The sequence below is a fragment of the Arachis duranensis genome, chromosome 6, assembly GCF_000817695.3.
Source record: "Arachis duranensis cultivar V14167 chromosome 6, aradu.V14167.gnm2.J7QH, whole genome shotgun sequence".
In the NCBI taxonomy this organism is placed as follows: domain Eukaryota; kingdom Viridiplantae; phylum Streptophyta; class Magnoliopsida; order Fabales; family Fabaceae; genus Arachis; species Arachis duranensis.
The window spans coordinates 4722968-4741633 of NC_029777.3; the positions used below are offsets into that span (position 1 = coordinate 4722968).

At 31.8% G+C, this 18666-nt stretch overlaps 4 protein-coding genes across 5 annotated transcripts; 2 read left to right on the forward strand and 2 right to left on the reverse strand.

The window, feature by feature from the left end:
- The first annotated feature begins 4096 nt into the window (after positions 1-4096).
- On the forward strand, positions 4097-6580 carry LOC107492107 (nuclear transcription factor Y subunit C-9). Of its 2 annotated transcripts, none has more exons than XM_016113081.2 (4): positions 4097-4181; positions 4440-4497; positions 5313-6126; positions 6308-6580. In XM_016113081.2, the coding sequence occupies exon 3, from the start codon at positions 5314-5316 to the stop codon at positions 6091-6093; it is 780 nt and encodes a 259-aa protein (XP_015968567.1). In that variant the 5' UTR covers positions 4097-4181; positions 4440-4497; position 5313; the 3' UTR covers positions 6094-6126; positions 6308-6580. The 2 variants fall into 2 exon arrangements, with proteins under 2 accessions (XP_015968567.1, XP_015968568.1); XM_016113082.3 differs by having other exon boundaries at positions 4099-4130.
- Positions 6581-6592: 12 nt separating this feature from the next.
- LOC107491813 (putative pentatricopeptide repeat-containing protein At3g05240) lies at positions 6593-8694 on the reverse strand. Its single transcript, XM_016112734.3, has one exon. It carries the CDS (start codon positions 8676-8678, stop codon positions 6939-6941), a length of 1740 nt encoding a protein of 579 aa, XP_015968220.2. The 5' UTR covers positions 8679-8694; the 3' UTR covers positions 6593-6938.
- Positions 8695-14596: 5902 nt separating this feature from the next.
- LOC107492108 (NADPH-dependent aldehyde reductase 1, chloroplastic) lies at positions 14597-16215 on the reverse strand. The gene is made up of 4 exons (XM_016113084.3): positions 16066-16215; positions 15597-15973; positions 14988-15346; positions 14597-14882 (listed from the first exon to the last, which is right to left on the reverse strand). Exons 1-4 carry the CDS (start codon positions 16165-16167, stop codon positions 14860-14862), a joined length of 861 nt encoding a protein of 286 aa, XP_015968570.1. The 5' UTR covers positions 16168-16215; the 3' UTR covers positions 14597-14859.
- Positions 16216-16785: 570 nt separating this feature from the next.
- Positions 16786-17666, forward strand: LOC107492109 (uncharacterized GPI-anchored protein At5g19250). The gene is made up of 2 exons (XM_016113085.2): positions 16786-16899; positions 16979-17666. Exons 1-2 carry the CDS (start codon positions 16824-16826, stop codon positions 17506-17508), a joined length of 606 nt encoding a protein of 201 aa, XP_015968571.1. The 5' UTR covers positions 16786-16823; the 3' UTR covers positions 17509-17666.
- The last annotated feature ends 1000 nt before the right edge of the window (positions 17667-18666 follow it).

An 18666-nucleotide genomic window follows, 5' to 3' on the forward strand; every position in this document is an offset into this window, starting at 1 on the left:
ATGGATGGAGTCGTGGAAAGTGGTCAACGACGGCGAAATGGGGCTGACGGCTAGGGAGAAAGACAAAGGGGGGAGAAGTGAGGTTGCAGAAATAGAAGCGAAGAATTCGCAAATTTGAATTTAAGGTAATTTTACCGTGGATTTACTATCGAAAAAATCTGCCAGTAACGCACAGCCTATAACTAAAACGGTGAGTTTTATTTAATTATCTTACCGTCGAATTTTTCTCCCCAAGTTCAACGGTAATGATCGCTCCAGTTTTTTTCCCTCCAATTATAATCGGTGAATTTACCGTCAGAAATTCGAATCTGACGGTAACTTTTTTACTCGACGAATTTATTACCACATTTGTTGGAGGATCTGTCGATAAATCCATTGCTAATCTCTAATGCTAAATCAAACGGTAAATCTAATGATATTTACCGTTTTTCTTATAATATTAATTACAATAATTGAGATAATCGTTATATAAATAATATAATATAAAATATTTAATTTGTGATTATAATATATATATATATATAGATTAGGAAATAATTCCTAACAAATATTTCTTGTCTTGTTTGAAGAATCTATTACAATTATTTGGTGGAAATTTGGGTACAGTCGACTTCACGTGAAATTTATAACTGAGAGCTGTGATGAAAATTTAGTCAAATCAGTCAAATCATCTAATGGTTCTCAGTTATCAATTTCACGTGAAGTCGACTGTACTTGAATTTTCACCTTTCTATTTTATTTTTTTCTAAATAATGGGATCAGAATAATTGAATTTGTTTTAAAAAGTAAAAACTTAACACAAACAAATGAAGCACAAGACAATAATAGACCAATTAGGTCAATAAACTAAAACAAACTCATGTAACACTAATAGATACCTCCTGTAACTTTCGATAATGTCATCAACAACACACCTAATAAATTAACAATAATAACTATTTGGAACCTTGTAAAAGAATTTAAATCACAACCCTTATTCTAAGGGTTAGTGAAGAATAATGTAAACGCCCCGGTTTAAAGAATTAAAAAAAAAAGAGTAAAAAGAGGATAACGAAAAGGCACAACAAACCTTGGATTAAGTAAAAGAAAAATGATTTTGATCTAGGAATGCTAGAATGCAAAGAAATAGGGGAAGGATAATTGTATTCTTGAAAGAATGAGTTGAAAAGAAAGTGTGCATGCGAAGATGAAGTTGTTAACGGAAGTTGTGATATAATGACATAAACATAACGGTGTGAATCTGAAAACCGTTTCATCATCATGTTATAATGACTTTAATTTAATTTAATTGTAGTAGTAAAAGTAACTAAAAAAAAATCTTTTTTGAAAAATTATAATTTACATCTTTTTTAAAAGATCTTTTTTCTTAAAAAAATATTTTTCACGAAATAAATAAACAAAAAAGTACTTTTATATGGTTATATCCAAATATAATTGATAAAGATAAAAATTTTTTTACATAAAATATCTAAATATAAAATTACTTTTATTTTTTTTATAAGATCTTATAAAAAAAATAACTCGAAAAAAAAGTTATTCAAATAAATCTTTAGAATTAAAATTTAAAAATTTAAAAATTTAGAGTTTAAAATTTAAAATTTAAATTTTAAATTTTAAATTTTAAAGTTGAAGAAATGCAGCTATCCTTACTTTGTATGGAGTGCATTGCTCAACATTAAGTATTGGCCGGTTGGACTAAAAAACTAAAAATTTAAATAGTAAAAAAAATATTATCTAATTATAATTATAGAATTAATTGATTTGTTAAAAAAGAAATGCTGACTGAAATTATTCTAAAGGCAATCAATTTGTTGCTCCTTCAACGTATCCAATGTCACAAACTGAACCATTAAATAAGTCAACAATGGTATGATTATTATTGGATTTGGAGGAGCAGTAATGTTCTCTTCAAAAAGGTTAAGTCTTAAGCCTTCCAACCTCCGACATTTACATTTATTTAATCGGATGAGTAAGTTTATCATTCAATCAATTTAAATTAATTAAATATAATGTATATATATTACTTAATAAGTAATCAATTTATTTTTTTTGTTTCACACCGGCCATGCTATTTTCCATTCTGACAATTTAAATAACTAATTCATCGTAAATAAAAATTTTATTTAAAAATTTGTCGATAAACTAATGCGCTAAACAATATGTCGAACACTAACCGAAAAAAGTGGAGATTTTTTGTTTCTTTCAAATTTATTAGTTATAAAGTACAAAAAATTAAAAAAAAACACCTTAAAAGAATCTTCCTATGCCCCCGTTCACTAGTACCATGTTATGCAATTTTGTGCAAGTTTTCTTAGGTGCGATGTCAATGCTATGATAGAAAGTGAGAAAAAAGAACAAAAAAAATAACAAGTAGAAAACAAAGAGAGTGCAAGATTTTGTACTTGCATACTGAAAATGGTGGCATGGTGTGGCCACTTGGCCCTCGTAATAACGATAACAGTGACATGATGAGATGGATGAATAAGAAATAATGATGCAGAAACAAAGGCAGAAAGTGCTCTTTCTTTTACAATGTTGGCTTTGGAATGAAGCAACTCACCAGACACTCCTCAATTTCCCTCCTCTCTCTCATTCATCTCAACTCAATTTTTTTAATTGACAAAATAAAATTTAAACTCCAAATGTTAAGTAATTGAGTTTAATTTGTGGTAAAAACTCAGGTGAAGTTGACTTCATGTGAAGTTGATACTTAAGAGTCGTTAGATAAAAATTTAGCCAAATCAATCAAATTATCTATCGGCTCTCAGATATCAATTTCATGTAAAGTTGACTTTACCTGAGTTTCTACCTTAATTTATACGTTTTATAATTTAATTTGATATTCAACTTTTAGACTTACCTTCTTAGAAAACAAAAGAAATCACTTTCATTGTTACTTTACTAAAGAACATGTTTTTAATCATTATAAAAATACCTTCTTTTATAAAAAAATTATTTGTTAAAATATAATTGAGTATAAAATTGTAAATAAATTATAATCAAAACTGATCATTTAAGATAAAAAAAGCTTATAAACTAAATAAAATTTTGAAACATAAGATTATAAGCAAAAATTTATTTTGTGAATTATAATGATTTACTAATTTAACCTCAACTATTAAATATTAAATAATAATAATAATAATAATAATAATAATACAAACAACTATGTTATACTTATTTTTGTAATTAAATTACTTAAAATAGGTTTTTCATATATTCTAAACACAATAGATTATGTTAAATTACTTTTTAGTTAAAATGTGTAAATACAAATTAATGAGTTTAATTTTGATGTTTTCATAGTGTAAAATATTTTTCAAAGTTATTTAATCTCATTTTTTCTGTTGAAATACCACTTATACGATTAATTTGAAAAATAGTTCTTTTTACTTACTTATGTGATTAGATAATTTTGTAAAAAAAAAAATTTACATTATATAATACATTAAAATTAAATTTTAAATGAAATATCACATGATCAATTATGTTAAAAGATTAGAGTAAGGTAACAATTAGGTCGTTGAAGATTTTGACTTTAAACTAATTAATTCTTGAAGAAAAGTGTATTAATTTTGTCCTCTACAATAATAAACAGTGGATAAATTATGTCCTTATATTAATTTAACACATAAAATTTAACGACGCTGCTTATATATATTGTTAACTATTGTAATATGTCTATTTATAAAAAATTATCAGATAGATAACGACTTTTGAAATGAAACTTTACCTATTTTAATACGATTCGTGGTAAGTACTAAGTAGAGAACAATTCAAAAATGTTATATAAAAACTCAAAAAATAATAAATATTTCATTGTTTAAAAGTTAAAACTATATTGTTCTCATATTTAGGTGACAGTAACGACATACACGCCATTATAAATAAAAAAATACATAAACAACTCTATTTCATTTGATCTTTACTTTAAAAATTAATTATATAAAAAAATTATTCAAATAAATTCAATGTTTAAACGTTCCCAGATACGGTATACCCTAAATGTTTGCTCAATCATAAACATTTCCATCTTATTCTACCCCACCCAAATAAACCTGAGTTATATAATTTTTTTTTTTTTATCTGTAGCACAAGAAACTACAAGGAGTTAGGTTCCTCTGACAAAGGTAGTCAGAATCGATCACACAGCTTTTCTTTCGTACTTCGCTTTCTCAGAGGTTCGTTCCAAAGGGAACATCGTCAATCTTCACGAAAGCTCTCTTCTTTTTCTTTTCTTTTCTTTCTTCTCAGAACCCTAATAACTTCTTCTCTTCTCTTTTGATTTTGGATCTTGGAAACAAAAAACGGCGGAGACCTTCTTCTTCTTCTTCTTCTTCTTCTTCTTCTTCTTCTTCTTCTGTTCTTCCACCCCCTCACCCCAATTCTCGTCGATCTTAATTCCTGATCTTACCCCCACTTTTTGGTTCCCTTTTCAGGTTCCTGTGTTCTCAGAGTATTTGCGGTTGCGGAGCACAGCATCAGCTGTAAACAAAGGTAAAAGCTTTTTTCCACTGATTTTGTTTGTGATTTCTTTTTCTTAGAAAAGAAAAAAGATTACTTTACATACTTGATTATTCCCTTTGCTGCTGCTGGTTTCTTAGGTTAATTTTGGCGAATTCTCCCTTTATGTGAAATTGGCATGTGATGGGAACTTAAAACACATAATTCTCTTTTATCTTTTGTTATTAGAAAATATTGGAAGCTGAAAGTTTCTATTGTTATGGAAAATATCAAGCACATGGTTAAAATCCCAATTCTTCTCTGAATAAGGGATGAATTACAGATCCCCGGATGATGGGTGTTGTTTGGAGAGATGAATTTCTTAGCGGATTTTCTTCATGTTTTGTGGATTTTGGATGTCCTTTGATTTTTGGGGCCATATAGGAAGCTTATTAAATGGAAATTATTTGGTCAGATTTGATATTTATTTTGCTTTAAGAACTGTTAGTTATATCACACATGTTGCCTTTACATAGGTCTTTCCGGATCCCAATTTTCTTCTCCCCAAAACAATATATTGTGTTTGCCTTGAATGATTATACACAAGTAACTATTTTCATGATTTATGCTTTCCTTGAAAATGGGATGCCTGTTTCTTGTCTGCATTTCGTGCTTGTGTCATTTTCGATCTTGACACTGAGTCGAGAGCACTGCTTTGGAGGTCGAATTTCTCATTGCCGGCACTTTAGATTGTTCTCATGATATATTTATTAGTATGTTGACAAATTCACTTTAATGATTACACGATTCGTTGTTTTCTGATGCACATGTAGCATGGGCTTTGACTTGTTTGATTTCAATTGTAACAGAATGGATCATCAAGGGCATGGCCAAAACCCATCCATGGGGGTTGTCAGTAGTGGGGCTCAACTAACGTATGGTTCCAATCCGTACCAGCCAAACCAAATGACTGGGGCACCAGGGTCAGTTGTTACATCGGTTGGGAACATGCAAAGCGGTCAACCTGCTGGAGCTCAACTGGGACAACATCAACTTGCTTATCAGCATATTCATCAGCAACAACAGCAGCAACTTCAGCAACAACTACAGGCTTTTTGGGCAAATCAATACCAAGAAATTGAGAAGGTAACTGATTTCAAGAACCACAGTCTCCCCTTGGCAAGGATCAAGAAGATTATGAAGGCTGATGAGGATGTTAGAATGATATCGGCTGAGGCACCTGTCATATTTGCAAGGGCATGCGAAATGTTCATTTTAGAGTTAACCCTGCGTTCTTGGAATCACACTGAAGAGAACAAAAGAAGAACCCTTCAGAAAAATGATATTGCTGCTGCAATCACGAGGACCGATATCTTTGATTTCTTGGTTGATATTGTGCCTCGTGAGGACTTGAAAGATGAAGTGCTTGCATCGATCCCAAGAGGAACAATGCCTGTTGCAGGGCCAGCTGATGCAATGCCTTACTGTTATATGCCGCCTCAACATGCACCCCAAGTTGGACCTGCAGGTGTCATAATGGGTAAGCCTGTGATGGACCCAAATATGTACGCTCAGCAATCTCATCCCTACATGGCTCCACAAATGTGGCCGCAGCCGCCAGACCAACGACAATCATCTCCGGATCACTAGCTGCTACATTGTGATTGTGACATTCAAGTTAAGGTGAACCTTTTAGACTCTCAGTCTTTAATTTCCATATCATCTTCTTGAATGGAATTTAATAGTTCACCCAACTCTGTTTGCATGGCTCTTTCATAACCGAAATGTTCTATGCTTGAACCTGTTCCTTCCTTTTCATAACTTCGGGTCTGATATCTTAGTACCTACACTTCATGGCTTGCAGGTTGCTACCGAGTGCAGGGGTGGTTTGGAAGGTCCATAACGATCAGAATTCGTAGCTGAAGATAGTTTAAATGCAATGCAGACCCTAAACATATGTAGATATTGTGCTAGTTTAAACTAAAATTATCTTTGGTTAAGCTGGTTAAGATGGTGTATTTCTTAATCTTCTGGTTTTCAGATTATAGATGGAATACAGGATCCAATTTTTACTTATATGTAGCAACGTTATAAACTTGAACACTTAGGATCAATGCCATCTCTATTATTATCTTCATTGATGCTTCCTTTATACAGATGATTATCTTTGTGGTGGAACTATAGTGAGTTGTGTCACGTACAAATCACACCATCGATTTGTGTATGAATCAGTACATATAGTAGGGACGTTTTCTATTTATTCTTTTCTTTAGCTACACAACAAGGGCAAAAAATTGTCAAGAGATCGAGTAGGCCAGTGTATTATCAACAATAAATAAAAACAATTGGATACTATACATTAATTTTGCACACTTATATTGTCGAAGAACTATACTTGGCTTCCGATCCGTTAATAGTAACCTACTAACCTTCACTGATGGAAGTAAAGGAGTTACTCTATAATCTGATATAAGAGATGAATCCTTCGATGATCATTAGCTTATCAACTTTATTTCAACAGAACTATGACCAATTGTCTTTGTGATCCTTCTATGCTTCATCACTTTTCTAGTCATGTTAACCTCTTCCCATCTACCAGCCCTGGCATATATATTAGATAGAAGAACATGAACTCCACTCCAATCAGCAGGTTCCAGCTCTGTAAGTTGCATTTTCACTTGATTAGCAAGAGAGACATTTTCATGAATCAGGCAGCCATTTAGAAGAGCACCCCATATGGCAATGTTTGGTTGTTCCGCCATTGTTTCCACCAATTTTTCTGCCTCTCTGAAACGACCTGCGCGACTCAAAAGATCAACCATGCAACCATAATGCTCACTTTCCGGCATTATACCATATCTTTCTGTCATCAGATTGAAATGTTTTTTAGCCTCTTCAACCAACCCAACATGACTACATGCGAATAAAACTCCAGTGTAAGTAATATGATCAGGGAGAACCGAATCATCCTCTTGCATCATTTGAAACATTCTCAGTGCTTCATTTCCATGACCATGCATGGCTAAACCGTTAATCATGCTACTCCAAACCACCACATCTTTCTTTTGCAGACTATAAAAAATCTTCTGTGCGCTAATCAACACACCGGTCTTGGCATACATGTGGAGAAGGGCAGTTGCCATTTCAATGTCTTCTGCAATGTTGCTCTTCAAAAGATAAGCATGAAGAGTTTGTCCCAGTGCCAAAGCACACAAGTGAGCACAGACACTCAGAACACTTAGAAAGGTGGCCTTATCCGGATTAAGGCCGGATACCAACATATCAAAGAAGAGATCTAGTGCCTCCTCATGTCGCTCATATTGATTGTAAGCGTTAATCATACTGTTCCAAGCAACAATGTTTCTTTGAGGCATTTTATTGAATAAATCTCTTGCAGTCTTGAAGCTACCACATTTAGCATACATCTCAAGAATTGCAGTTGCAAGAATGATATTGCTACTTGATGATGAGAGGAAGGGATCATAACCGGCCTTACGAATGCGGTCGTGGACCCATCTCCCCGTACCTATGTCTCTACTCCGTGCGCAAGCTATCATAACCTTAACCATGGTGATTTCATTTGGCTCTACACCCCAATGATCCATGTCCTTAAACACCTCCAAAGCTTCGTATGGCTGATTATTGTCTACGTACCCAGCAATCAAGCAAGTCCAAGCAACCACATTCCACTTGGGAATATTATCAAACACCTTGAGCGCAGAAGTCATATCTGCACAAGACACATACATTTGGAGCAACCCAGTGGCTGCATATGCATCTGCTTCAAACCCAGATTTCACTATGCAGTTATGGATGCATCTTCCACAATCTTGATCAAAAAGCAGGGAACTTGCTTTGAGGACAAAAGGGAATGTGAAGTGATCTGGTGAGTACCCTCTCTGCATCATTTGTCTATAAAGAATCATAGACACTCTTGGATTGTGACCACTGGCATAGCCTTTAATCATGGAGTTCCAAATGTAAACGCTGGGGGAATCAATTCGGCGAAAAACTAAGTGTGCATAATCGATGTCCCCAAATTGTGAATCTATACAGAAGTCAATGAGCTTGCTCAAAGGGATTATGCTTTTATTAATAGTTGGGGTTGTGATTATTAGCCCATGCAGTTTCTTCAACTCACTCATGCTTCTGCACTTTGCTAACAAAGAGAGAATGGCATTTTGATGTATTATCATCTTTTTTGGTGTATTTAAAATAAACCAAGTTTGTTGCATTTCTTGATGCGTTTAATATAGCAACTGCCAAAGAAGCATGTTGAGGAGCATATGGTATCATGAAAATATGAAGGATTTACGATTCTTTTGAAAATCTGTATGTATTTGATCTAACCTGTTATAAGATCGTCTAAACTTATATTTTAAGATTTGTTAATAGCTCAGATTTACCATTATTATTTGTTAAATAATGTTGTTTGGTTTGTATTTATGCTATGTTGAGATGGGAAATCACATATGTATTGGTGGCAAAAAAAAAATAAATTAAAAAGGTCAAAAAGAAAACTATTGAAGAGAATCATGAAATTATTGAAATATTAATACACTAATTTAATTTTATCAAAATAAAATACATTTTTCTATAGGTGAAAAAAAAAATAAAAATGCTCAAGATTTTATGAAAGGAAACAAATCTGGTAATTTATTACTCTAGCTTATTGGCATTCTATTTTTGATATTATATAATAACGAATAATAATAATGTTTTATAGTTAAAAAAAATCAAAAGAGTAGAAATAATGTATTATAGGAAGAAAAAAAATATTACTAAATGGAAGTAATTGATAAAAAAAAATATGAGATTTTCTTCTAATCGTATATGACTTTTTATATTGAATAAGCTATGAAATACATAAATAAATAAAACAAAAAGGGAACGAATGAAATTGTATATTTAAATTAATTAAATTAAATAATTGACATAATAAATTAATTATAATTATTTGACTTAATAAAATAAGTTAAATAAATAAAAAATATCTTATGCTATGTAAAAATTATTAAAAAAACTATGAATAATTAAAATGCATAAAACAAAAAATTAATAAAAATTAAAATAAAATTAATTAATTTATTTTATTTAAATTAAATAATTAATATAATTAATTAGTTATAATTAATATGATCAAATAAAATATTAAATAATTTAATATTTATTTCAATTAAATTAAATAAATAATTAATTATAATATTTTTAAAAATTATTAATCAAAATATATAACATAAAAAATTAATACAAAATAAATAAAAAATTACCTTTAAAAATATGCCACGTCAGTTATACTATTAATTGAAGGAAGTGGATTTTGATAATAGATAATAGATAATAGATTTTGACTACTACAACTAGTCTCGATTACAATATTACTAAATCATCAATGGTAGGGAAACTTATTTTAGTAAAATTTAGTGTGATCTTTAGTTTATGCATTTACAGGTCTTGGAAGAGAATACAAATTAAAGACATGGTTATCTGGATTATTAGGAATTTAGAACGCTAGAGTGGACATGAAGAAATTTTTTATTTTTACTTTTTTGTTTTTTGTTTTTGGGTTAATTGATGCATTGGATATGTGGTTTTAATTATTTTTGTTATTATGTGATCATTATTGATTTGATTGTTTTTATTCTATATGTTAGATTATATTACTTTATCCTTCTCTTATTCATCTAGGATGAATTAAAACTGAACCTAAATAAAAACGATTAATATTACTCTCTTTTTTGTACTATTTTTATTACAATTGATGATTTAATAATATTATAATTAACTAATTGTGGATAAAATAGGAATAAAATTAGTGACAAGGAGAGAAAAAAACACATACTAATAAATTGGACAAAATTTTAATAAATGTAAATTTCATAGAATTAGAAGGACAATTAAACTTGCCCATTAGTCTTTCCAAGCACTTTTCACATTGGAATGTATTATTCATAAAATAATACAACTATTATTTTTCTTAAGTTAGTTTTATTTTAAAAATTTTCAAGATATATACATACTATCATAACCTTATATATTTACACTTTTATTGTCTATTATATAAAGTAAAAATTTAGGATGTAAAATTGTTTGACTCAATTATTATTATAAATCTCTCTTAAGCTCTAGAGTACATACACACTAGGGTGTGTTTGGGTCGGGTGAAACCGGGTTTGATGTGATCCAGATTCGATCCAAAATATATACCGGGTCTATTTATTAGACCTGAATCCGACCCTAGACCCGATAAAACATATACACTTTTGGGCTACGATTATACCGGGTAAAAACCGGGTGAAAACCGGGTCGTTAACATTATATTACCTTGATACCTTCTTGTAAGTTAGCATGTAAAAATATCCAAATTTCCAATACTCCAACTATTATTTGACATGGTAAAATTCACTTAGAAAAATATAATAAGAACTAACTTTTCTCTAAAATTAAAGCATAACCATAAGTAATACTAATATTGCCTAATAACACCAAATATTTAAATCAATACAAATAACACAAGATTATGCATTAGTCTAAAGTCTTATGCATTTTAAATATAAAACATTAACTTATAGTCTTATATATAATGACTAGTAATACAAAATATTAAGGTTTACAATACTTAAATTTCACATAATAATAGTCATCATCCATCACTAATAACACAAAATATTAATTGTGTATGATGACCGGGTCACCGGGTCGATTTCGAGTGACCCGAGATATGGCCTGGACCCGACCCGAAATAATGACCGGGTCTATTTTTTAGACCCATACCCGGCCCTCAACCCGATAAAATCACACCAAATTAATCCCAAAAGTGTTCGGGACCGAGCCAGATCTTCGAACCGGGCCGGGCCATGCACACCCCTAATACACACAAATATTTTATGTATAACATAGATCTATGTTTCAAGACAAGATCATGTTTGCATTTCTCATGTGCCGCCATTTCCTACAAATAGATAAGTCCAATCTTAGATTCACTTAATGCAGTGCTACGTTTTATATATGCTAATGATGCTTTGTGTAAGACTAACAGCAAATTACAGTTGGATACAGAGTAAATTCCAAAATCGTGAATAATACCATATAAGTGGCAATGACCAACGTTGGAACAAAGTCCAAGATGGTAAGACATTAAACGTGAATCATAATAATAATTTATTCATGAAATCCATGCATAATATATGTTAGGACTTGGATTCTTTAGCCACACACATACATGCTCATATATCACATATCGCTTAATTTCATTGTTCATTTCTTGAAAGTTACGATGGATTATGCCACACAAGATTGTTCCAGCAATGGCAACAATAATCCATGGCCATTCAGAATCAAGCTCACAAGGGATTGCATGAAATCGGATAGCATCAAGATCCTACCGTCCAAGGAGTTTGAAGCAAACATCCTAGGAGAGATGAATGAGAGTAGCCGCCAAACGTTGGAGTCGTGGAGGCCAGTAAAGATAGTGATCTATGATGTTGATATTTGTAAGACATATGATTCAAAATTGTGGAAGAAAGAGGCATTCTGGTTTGAGCCTATTCGTGCTTTGGGTGAAAAGCCAGATGTGGGTGCAACCATGACGGACCTACCTAGTTATGATGCGGTTAAAGCAAGGCAAGATTTTGTTTATTCAATTCACCCTTTTAAACATATTATAAGCAAGAGAAATCTGAATTATGGTCAACAAATTGGGCTTCGCGTTTCTCATGACCAAGCCATTGTAACATTCGAGTTTTCGGTTATTATCAATTCCTCATAGACCTCATTGCTTCATATTAGTTGCTTTAGAGTTTAGATTACCGTGGCTAAGTCGTTTTTGGCCTATGAAAGGCCTTAGCATTCAACATCAAGTAGCTTATTAAAATAGCACATAGCCACGAAGGCGTTTGATTATATATACCTTCAAAGCAAATTATATGTATCTTATAATAAGTATATTATTATAGAAAAGTATAGGTAGACAATAAAAACGCTAAATAATGTGAACAATAGATATATCGGATGTTTAATTTATTGTGCAGATAGTTATCCTAATATTAAGATTTAGGTGGGTAATTTGGAGGTGTAGACCAATGTAGTGTATTTTTATTTTATTGAGCCAATTTTAAAGTCATTGTTCATATTATTCATAAAAATTATTGTGTATCTAACAAAGTCCTATTATTATTACTACGTGTGTATCATAAAATCTCAAATATAACGACATACATATATTAGATAGTATTAATAAATAACCAACTTAAGTTGGTCGAATGATCAACTCACTCGTTTGTTTAAATAAGTGTCGAAAGTTCGAATTTCATCTTGTGCATGCAATAATTCATTAACCAATGACAGACCCTTAAACAAAATTTAGATCTGCGATTAATCCTTAATATGTAGGGTTAAGGAATACCGTGAACAACAAAAAATAGTATTAATAAAAATATTTACACTGTAAACGAGATATACACGTGTCGCGTCCACCTATTTTATCTTGTTTGCACTGTAAACGAGATACATGCAAAATTATTTTGATAAATATTTTTTAAATTATTTATTTCAGTAATTATTATAATTAATTTATTTATTAAAATAAAAAATCCAAAAAGAGAAGATATTAGGTAATGAATTTTAATTATATCAAAATTTTCTAAAATTGAATTTGTAATTCTTATTATTTTCACAAAAGAATTACTTAACATTAATATTAAAAATTAAAATCTATATTAATTAAATGGATCCTAAACACACCATTACGGCAAAACTATAACTCTTATAATATCTTACCTTCCACGTCAAAAAAAAATTAATTTTTGATTAAAAATTTTGAAAAAATTCGGTACAATAATGAAAATGAGTACCCAAAAAAAAATATAATTCTTTTGAATATAATACTTGAAAATTAAATATGAATCCTGATAAGATTACGTACATTTATTATGAACTAGAAAAAGGGAGTTAAAGACCCCAAAGATGACAAATAGAAGAAGGCTAACCAGCTCCTCTTATTTTAAGAGTTTTATGAGAATCAGAAAGTAGAGCATGTACAACATCATCAGGAGTTGGCCTCTCAAACAAATGAAAACCTATAAGGTATCGGCTATAGCTGTACAAATTTTACTAATTTGCATTCATGGGTAACCCATCTATACTTAATTTTCTATGCAGCTCTCTAATATTAGAGTTGAAATTAGTCGGTGAGATTTTAGAATGTTTCTAAAGTACATATTAAATATGTGATAAAAAAACCAACTTGGGTGGTTAGTTCAATCATTTGTTTAAATAAGTATTTAGCTCGAATTTGACTTGTGTATGCATTGTTAATGTTGCAAGTGTGAAGAGTATATAAAATTAGTCAAATATTAAAAAAACAAAAAAGAATGAGAAGTTTATAAGATGAGAAACCTATTAACTTATTACTGTAAGATTTTGAGTTGGATGTAGTATCTTCTCATCTTATATTATCTCACCCGAAATACTCGTAGTGGAGGAGGCGAAGAGCTATGATGCAATACTAAAAGTTCTCAAATTTAAGTAAGTTGTTGCCTTTGAATGCTGAAGTTACTTGGGTTTTGCTATTATTATCAGGTAACATTATAAGCTTCAAGTCTGGTAACATGACACACATGAAGGCAAACGTGTCACTGAAAATGCTCATAACTAACACCAAAGTAGGAAGGAACACAAAAGCTCAGAGAGGATGTTAAGGCACCCGGAGGCAATGGTTTTTGTGTTCAGTGCTGTTGATTCTATCAGCAAGGAATTGACCTTGATTTTCCAGTCACCGGAATCAGACAATGCTCTCTCTGTAACTGAGAAAGAAGAGAAATGAACCAAGGTCTGCTCCAATCTGTGGTGGTCAGTCATGCCGGAATAGAATCTGTTTTTAGAACTACATTGAAGTACAAGTTGGTTTCCAAATTAACCGGAGCTGGTGGTAGTGGCTGTGTTCTCACACTTCTTCCAACATGTATCCTCTTTATTCATGATCCTGATTCTGATTCAAATTGTCGTTTTAAGGTTTTCCATTATATTTCGGTTTTTATCTTCTCGTTTTCTGTTGTATCTATACTATTATATAAACACCAAGTTATATGTCCAACACACAAGCATGATAAGAATTGCATTATTTTCAGGAAGATTCTCTGCATCATTATATGTCCAACACACATATTGATCATCTATATTATTATTAGTGGTAGTGTTACACACTTACACTTTAGTTTATCAAAAGTACTAGCTATTTTCTTAGGTTTCTGATAGAAAGAACAAAAGGAAAAAGCAGAGAGAAGCTGCTGTGTACATATATTTATTCACACGGTACTGAGGTATTGACTGCTCTTTTACCATTCTTACATAAGACAAGAACCATAACAAAATATTACATATCGAACTTCATTATCACTTGTGAATTTCCATCATTCTTCAACCGTTGACAATGGTACCACCTGAAAAATGCCAAAATCATAAGAACTGTTAGATAAAAAGCCCATACTAACATAAGCCTGATTAAGAGTATAGTGTAAAATATAAACTATTATAGAATTATTGACCGTTGGGGTGGAGGACTTGGCCGCTTATGTAAGAAGAGCACTCATTGCAGGCAAGGAAAACATAAGAGGGAGCCACCTCAATAGGCTGACCAGCTCTCTTCATTGGCACATCAGAACCAAACTGAGCAATCTTCTCTTCACCGAAAGAAGCTGGTATCAAAGGTGTCCAGATGGGTCCGGGGGCGACGCCATTGACACGAATTCCCCTGCTCAGAATCTGCATTGAGAGTGCTCTTGTAAAGGCCACAATGGCCCCCTTGGTTGCAGTGTAGTCCACCAGTGTAGGGTGCCCCTTGTATGCATTTATAGATGTGGTGTTGATGATGCTGCTTCCTTCCTTCATGTGCTTCAGTGCATGCCTACAAATACACGAGGTAATTCTGTTACCTATATTATTTTTTTATAATAATAAATTTATTGTTGTAAATATTTTTTAGTAAGAGTATATAAAGAGTTTAAAAGTGTAATAACTCAACAAATATTTTCGAAAAAAAATTTTCATTCTCTTCAACAATTTTCCTCCCTCTTTAAAAAAAATCTAGGTAACACATTCGCGTGCACGAATCTGATTGAACTACGGTGTAAAATTATTGCAGTTATAGTTTGTACCTGGTCATGAAGAAGTACGAGAAGATGTTGGTGCGGAAAACCCTTTCAAGCCTTGGATCATCAATCTCCTCAATAGTTATATTCTCGTACTGCTCAGCAGCATTGTTGACCAAGATGTCAATTCTGCCATAAGCGTTGACCACCTCTTCAATGACCTTCTTGCAGTTCTCATCAAAGCCTAAGTCAGCAGCTATGGCCTTGGGGGCCATGGCATCCTGAGTCTTGGCCCTGTTGATCATCTCAAGGGTGTCCTTCGCGTCCTTGTCTTCGTGGCCCTTGACGTAGGTGAAGGCCACGGTGGCACCCTCCAATGCAAACAAGTTGCATACAGCTCTTCCTATTCCGGAGTCGCCACCCGTTATTACTGCTATCTTACCCTGAAACATTATTACTTATATCAATCTAATAGATGATGAATTAAACATTCTATTATAATTATGTATTTACAAAATAAAATTTTGTTTAGTACTTGAAGTTTATTTGATGGTTGGTAGTCAGGGGAGGTGAACTGGGGTGTTGGATCCATGACGTGTTCTTTCCCTGGTTGTGTGTGTTGCTTCTGGGAAGCCATTTTCTGACGACGAAGGATTTTGGTTCACTGGTTGTGTTGTGTGTGTCATGTTGCATTGCATATGTAATGTAGTTGGTGGTGATGATGATCCAGCACAGCAAGTGTGACGGTGTTGAAAGGCAGGTCTATACAGATGTTGTTTTATGATGCCACGTGTCGAGAAGTGGGAGTAGATTGTGTTTACGTGTCCAAATCATCTCATGCAGTGGCCACGTGAAATTAAGTTAGGTTTTCATCGGTGGTGTTTAACTTCTAGATGTCTTCATTGCATTACTAATTACTAATTGTTACTAGGCGGAAATTCAACTGCTGGTAACTTTGTACGAAATTAATAGTTAAAAATCGTTAAATAACTAATTTAGTATAAAATTAATAATTAAAAATCATTAAATAATTTAATTAATTTAATTAAATTTTTATTTAATAATTCTCTATTATCAACTTCACTATATTATATCTGAGTTTTCACTTTGTTACTAATTAAACTCTAGAACATGGCTTGCTTTGCATGGATGCCACGCGGAAGAAAAGTCATTTAACACTTGTCAGTAACAAAGTCTCTAGTTCTTTTCCGATCCATTTCTTCTAACTCCAATGTACTTGTTCTTCATCAACACTACTACTTTTGTTTACCAAAACAGAGAGAACAACACAGCATGGCCTCAATCAAACTTGGTCTACTGTTCCTTCTTCCAAATCTTCTACTCCTTTATACTCCTGCACACTCTAGCGGTACTTTAATAGATTTAATTACAAAGTAGTTGGTTCTTTTTACATGAAAATAACTAATAACTATTATTTGATGAATCAGATAAGGAGGAGGAGAGTGTTCTGAAGGGAATCAATAGCTTCAGGCAAACTCAGAATCTTCCAACACTGAACAAAGTTAAAAAGGCAAATTGTTTAGCTGATGAGATCGCTGAAGAAATAGAGGACGAGCCATGCGAGAACGTGAACCAGTTCTACCCGTCAACAAGAACTGGTGCTGCCTCCAGCGCAAACATTCCAAACCTTCAAAAACACGTAGACAAATGTGACATTGACATTAACACCACCACAGACGGTGTGATTCTACCAGTTTGTGTGTCCAAATTGGAACCCACCGTTGTGCTCTCTAATTACACGCATTCTGATCGCTATGCACGGTTTCTCAACAATTCCAGGTTCACTGGGGTTGGTCTTGGTTCTGAGGATGATTGGATGGTTCTTGTTCTCACCACCAACACTTCCTCTGGCACCTTCTCTGCTTCTCATGCTGCTGCAACAACTTCTGGCATCATTAAGCATGCCGTTTCCATGGACTTTATGTTCTTCGCTTTGCTTTTTCTTCTCTTGTTGTAGTAATTAATAGTATGTATTAGCTTTAGTTAATTAGATTCAATGCTTTCTGTTTCTTTTGGACTTTCATTAGTTAGAGTTTAATCCAAGGTGTAATTTGGATTTGCTGTATGTAATGTAAACTTGATTTGGACTCGCGAATTTAATTATCTGTTAATTAAGATGTGTAGTTTGATTTTAGATACTTGATTAGTTAATTAATATGGTTATGAGAATTTGATTTATATGCCCTGCATACCAACAATGATAATATTTTACATTGATCCTTGGAGGTTTATCCTGATTAGACAATTGTGGAAAGGGAGCTACTCAAAGAGATAAAGAGCTACTCAAAGAGCTGCGCAGATTAATACTCAAAGACCGTCTTGTCTAAAACGTTTTTTTTTTTAATTTAAAAAGATATTTTTTAGTAATTAAAATTTAATATTTTATCTAAAATATTTTTTTAAAAAATATTTTTTAGTAATTAAAATTTAACATATATAATTAATTAAATTGTATTATTTTTATCAAAATTAGACTAGATAAATTGATTTGACTAAAAAATGACAAATTAAATCTTGAATTAGTTATTTTCTATAATAAGAGTATTATAGTTATTTTTTATAAAAAATAAATTTAGATCGGTTTAAGATTTAATTTACCATCTTTTCGATCAAATTAATTTATCTGGCCTAATTTTGACAACAATAATACAGTTTAATCAATTATATATACTAAATTTTAATTATTATAAAACATCTTTAAAAAAACGTTTTAAACATTTTTATCTGAGTGATTCCCTTATAAACTCCCTTATAAAAATGTATTATCATTGCATTATTTGAAACTTGATTCTTTTCGGTAATATTACAGAGAAAAAAAAGAAAGCTAGAATTTGGTTTATTTAACTTTTATTAATTGTTGCGAGATAAATTATGACTATTTTTAACTAATTTTTTTTATTATTAAATATTTTCGATTATTTTTAGGAACGATTATTGATGGTTGAACTTCTAATTTGAAGTCATACGTATACTTAGTCACACGTCTAGAGTCGATGCTTAAACAGAGCATGCTTATGGTTAATCAAATAGAAGTTTTTTAGACAAGCAAGTATAGAGGGTTATAGAGTAAATATACATAGTTGTCTCTGAGATTCGCACAAATACTCAATATAAT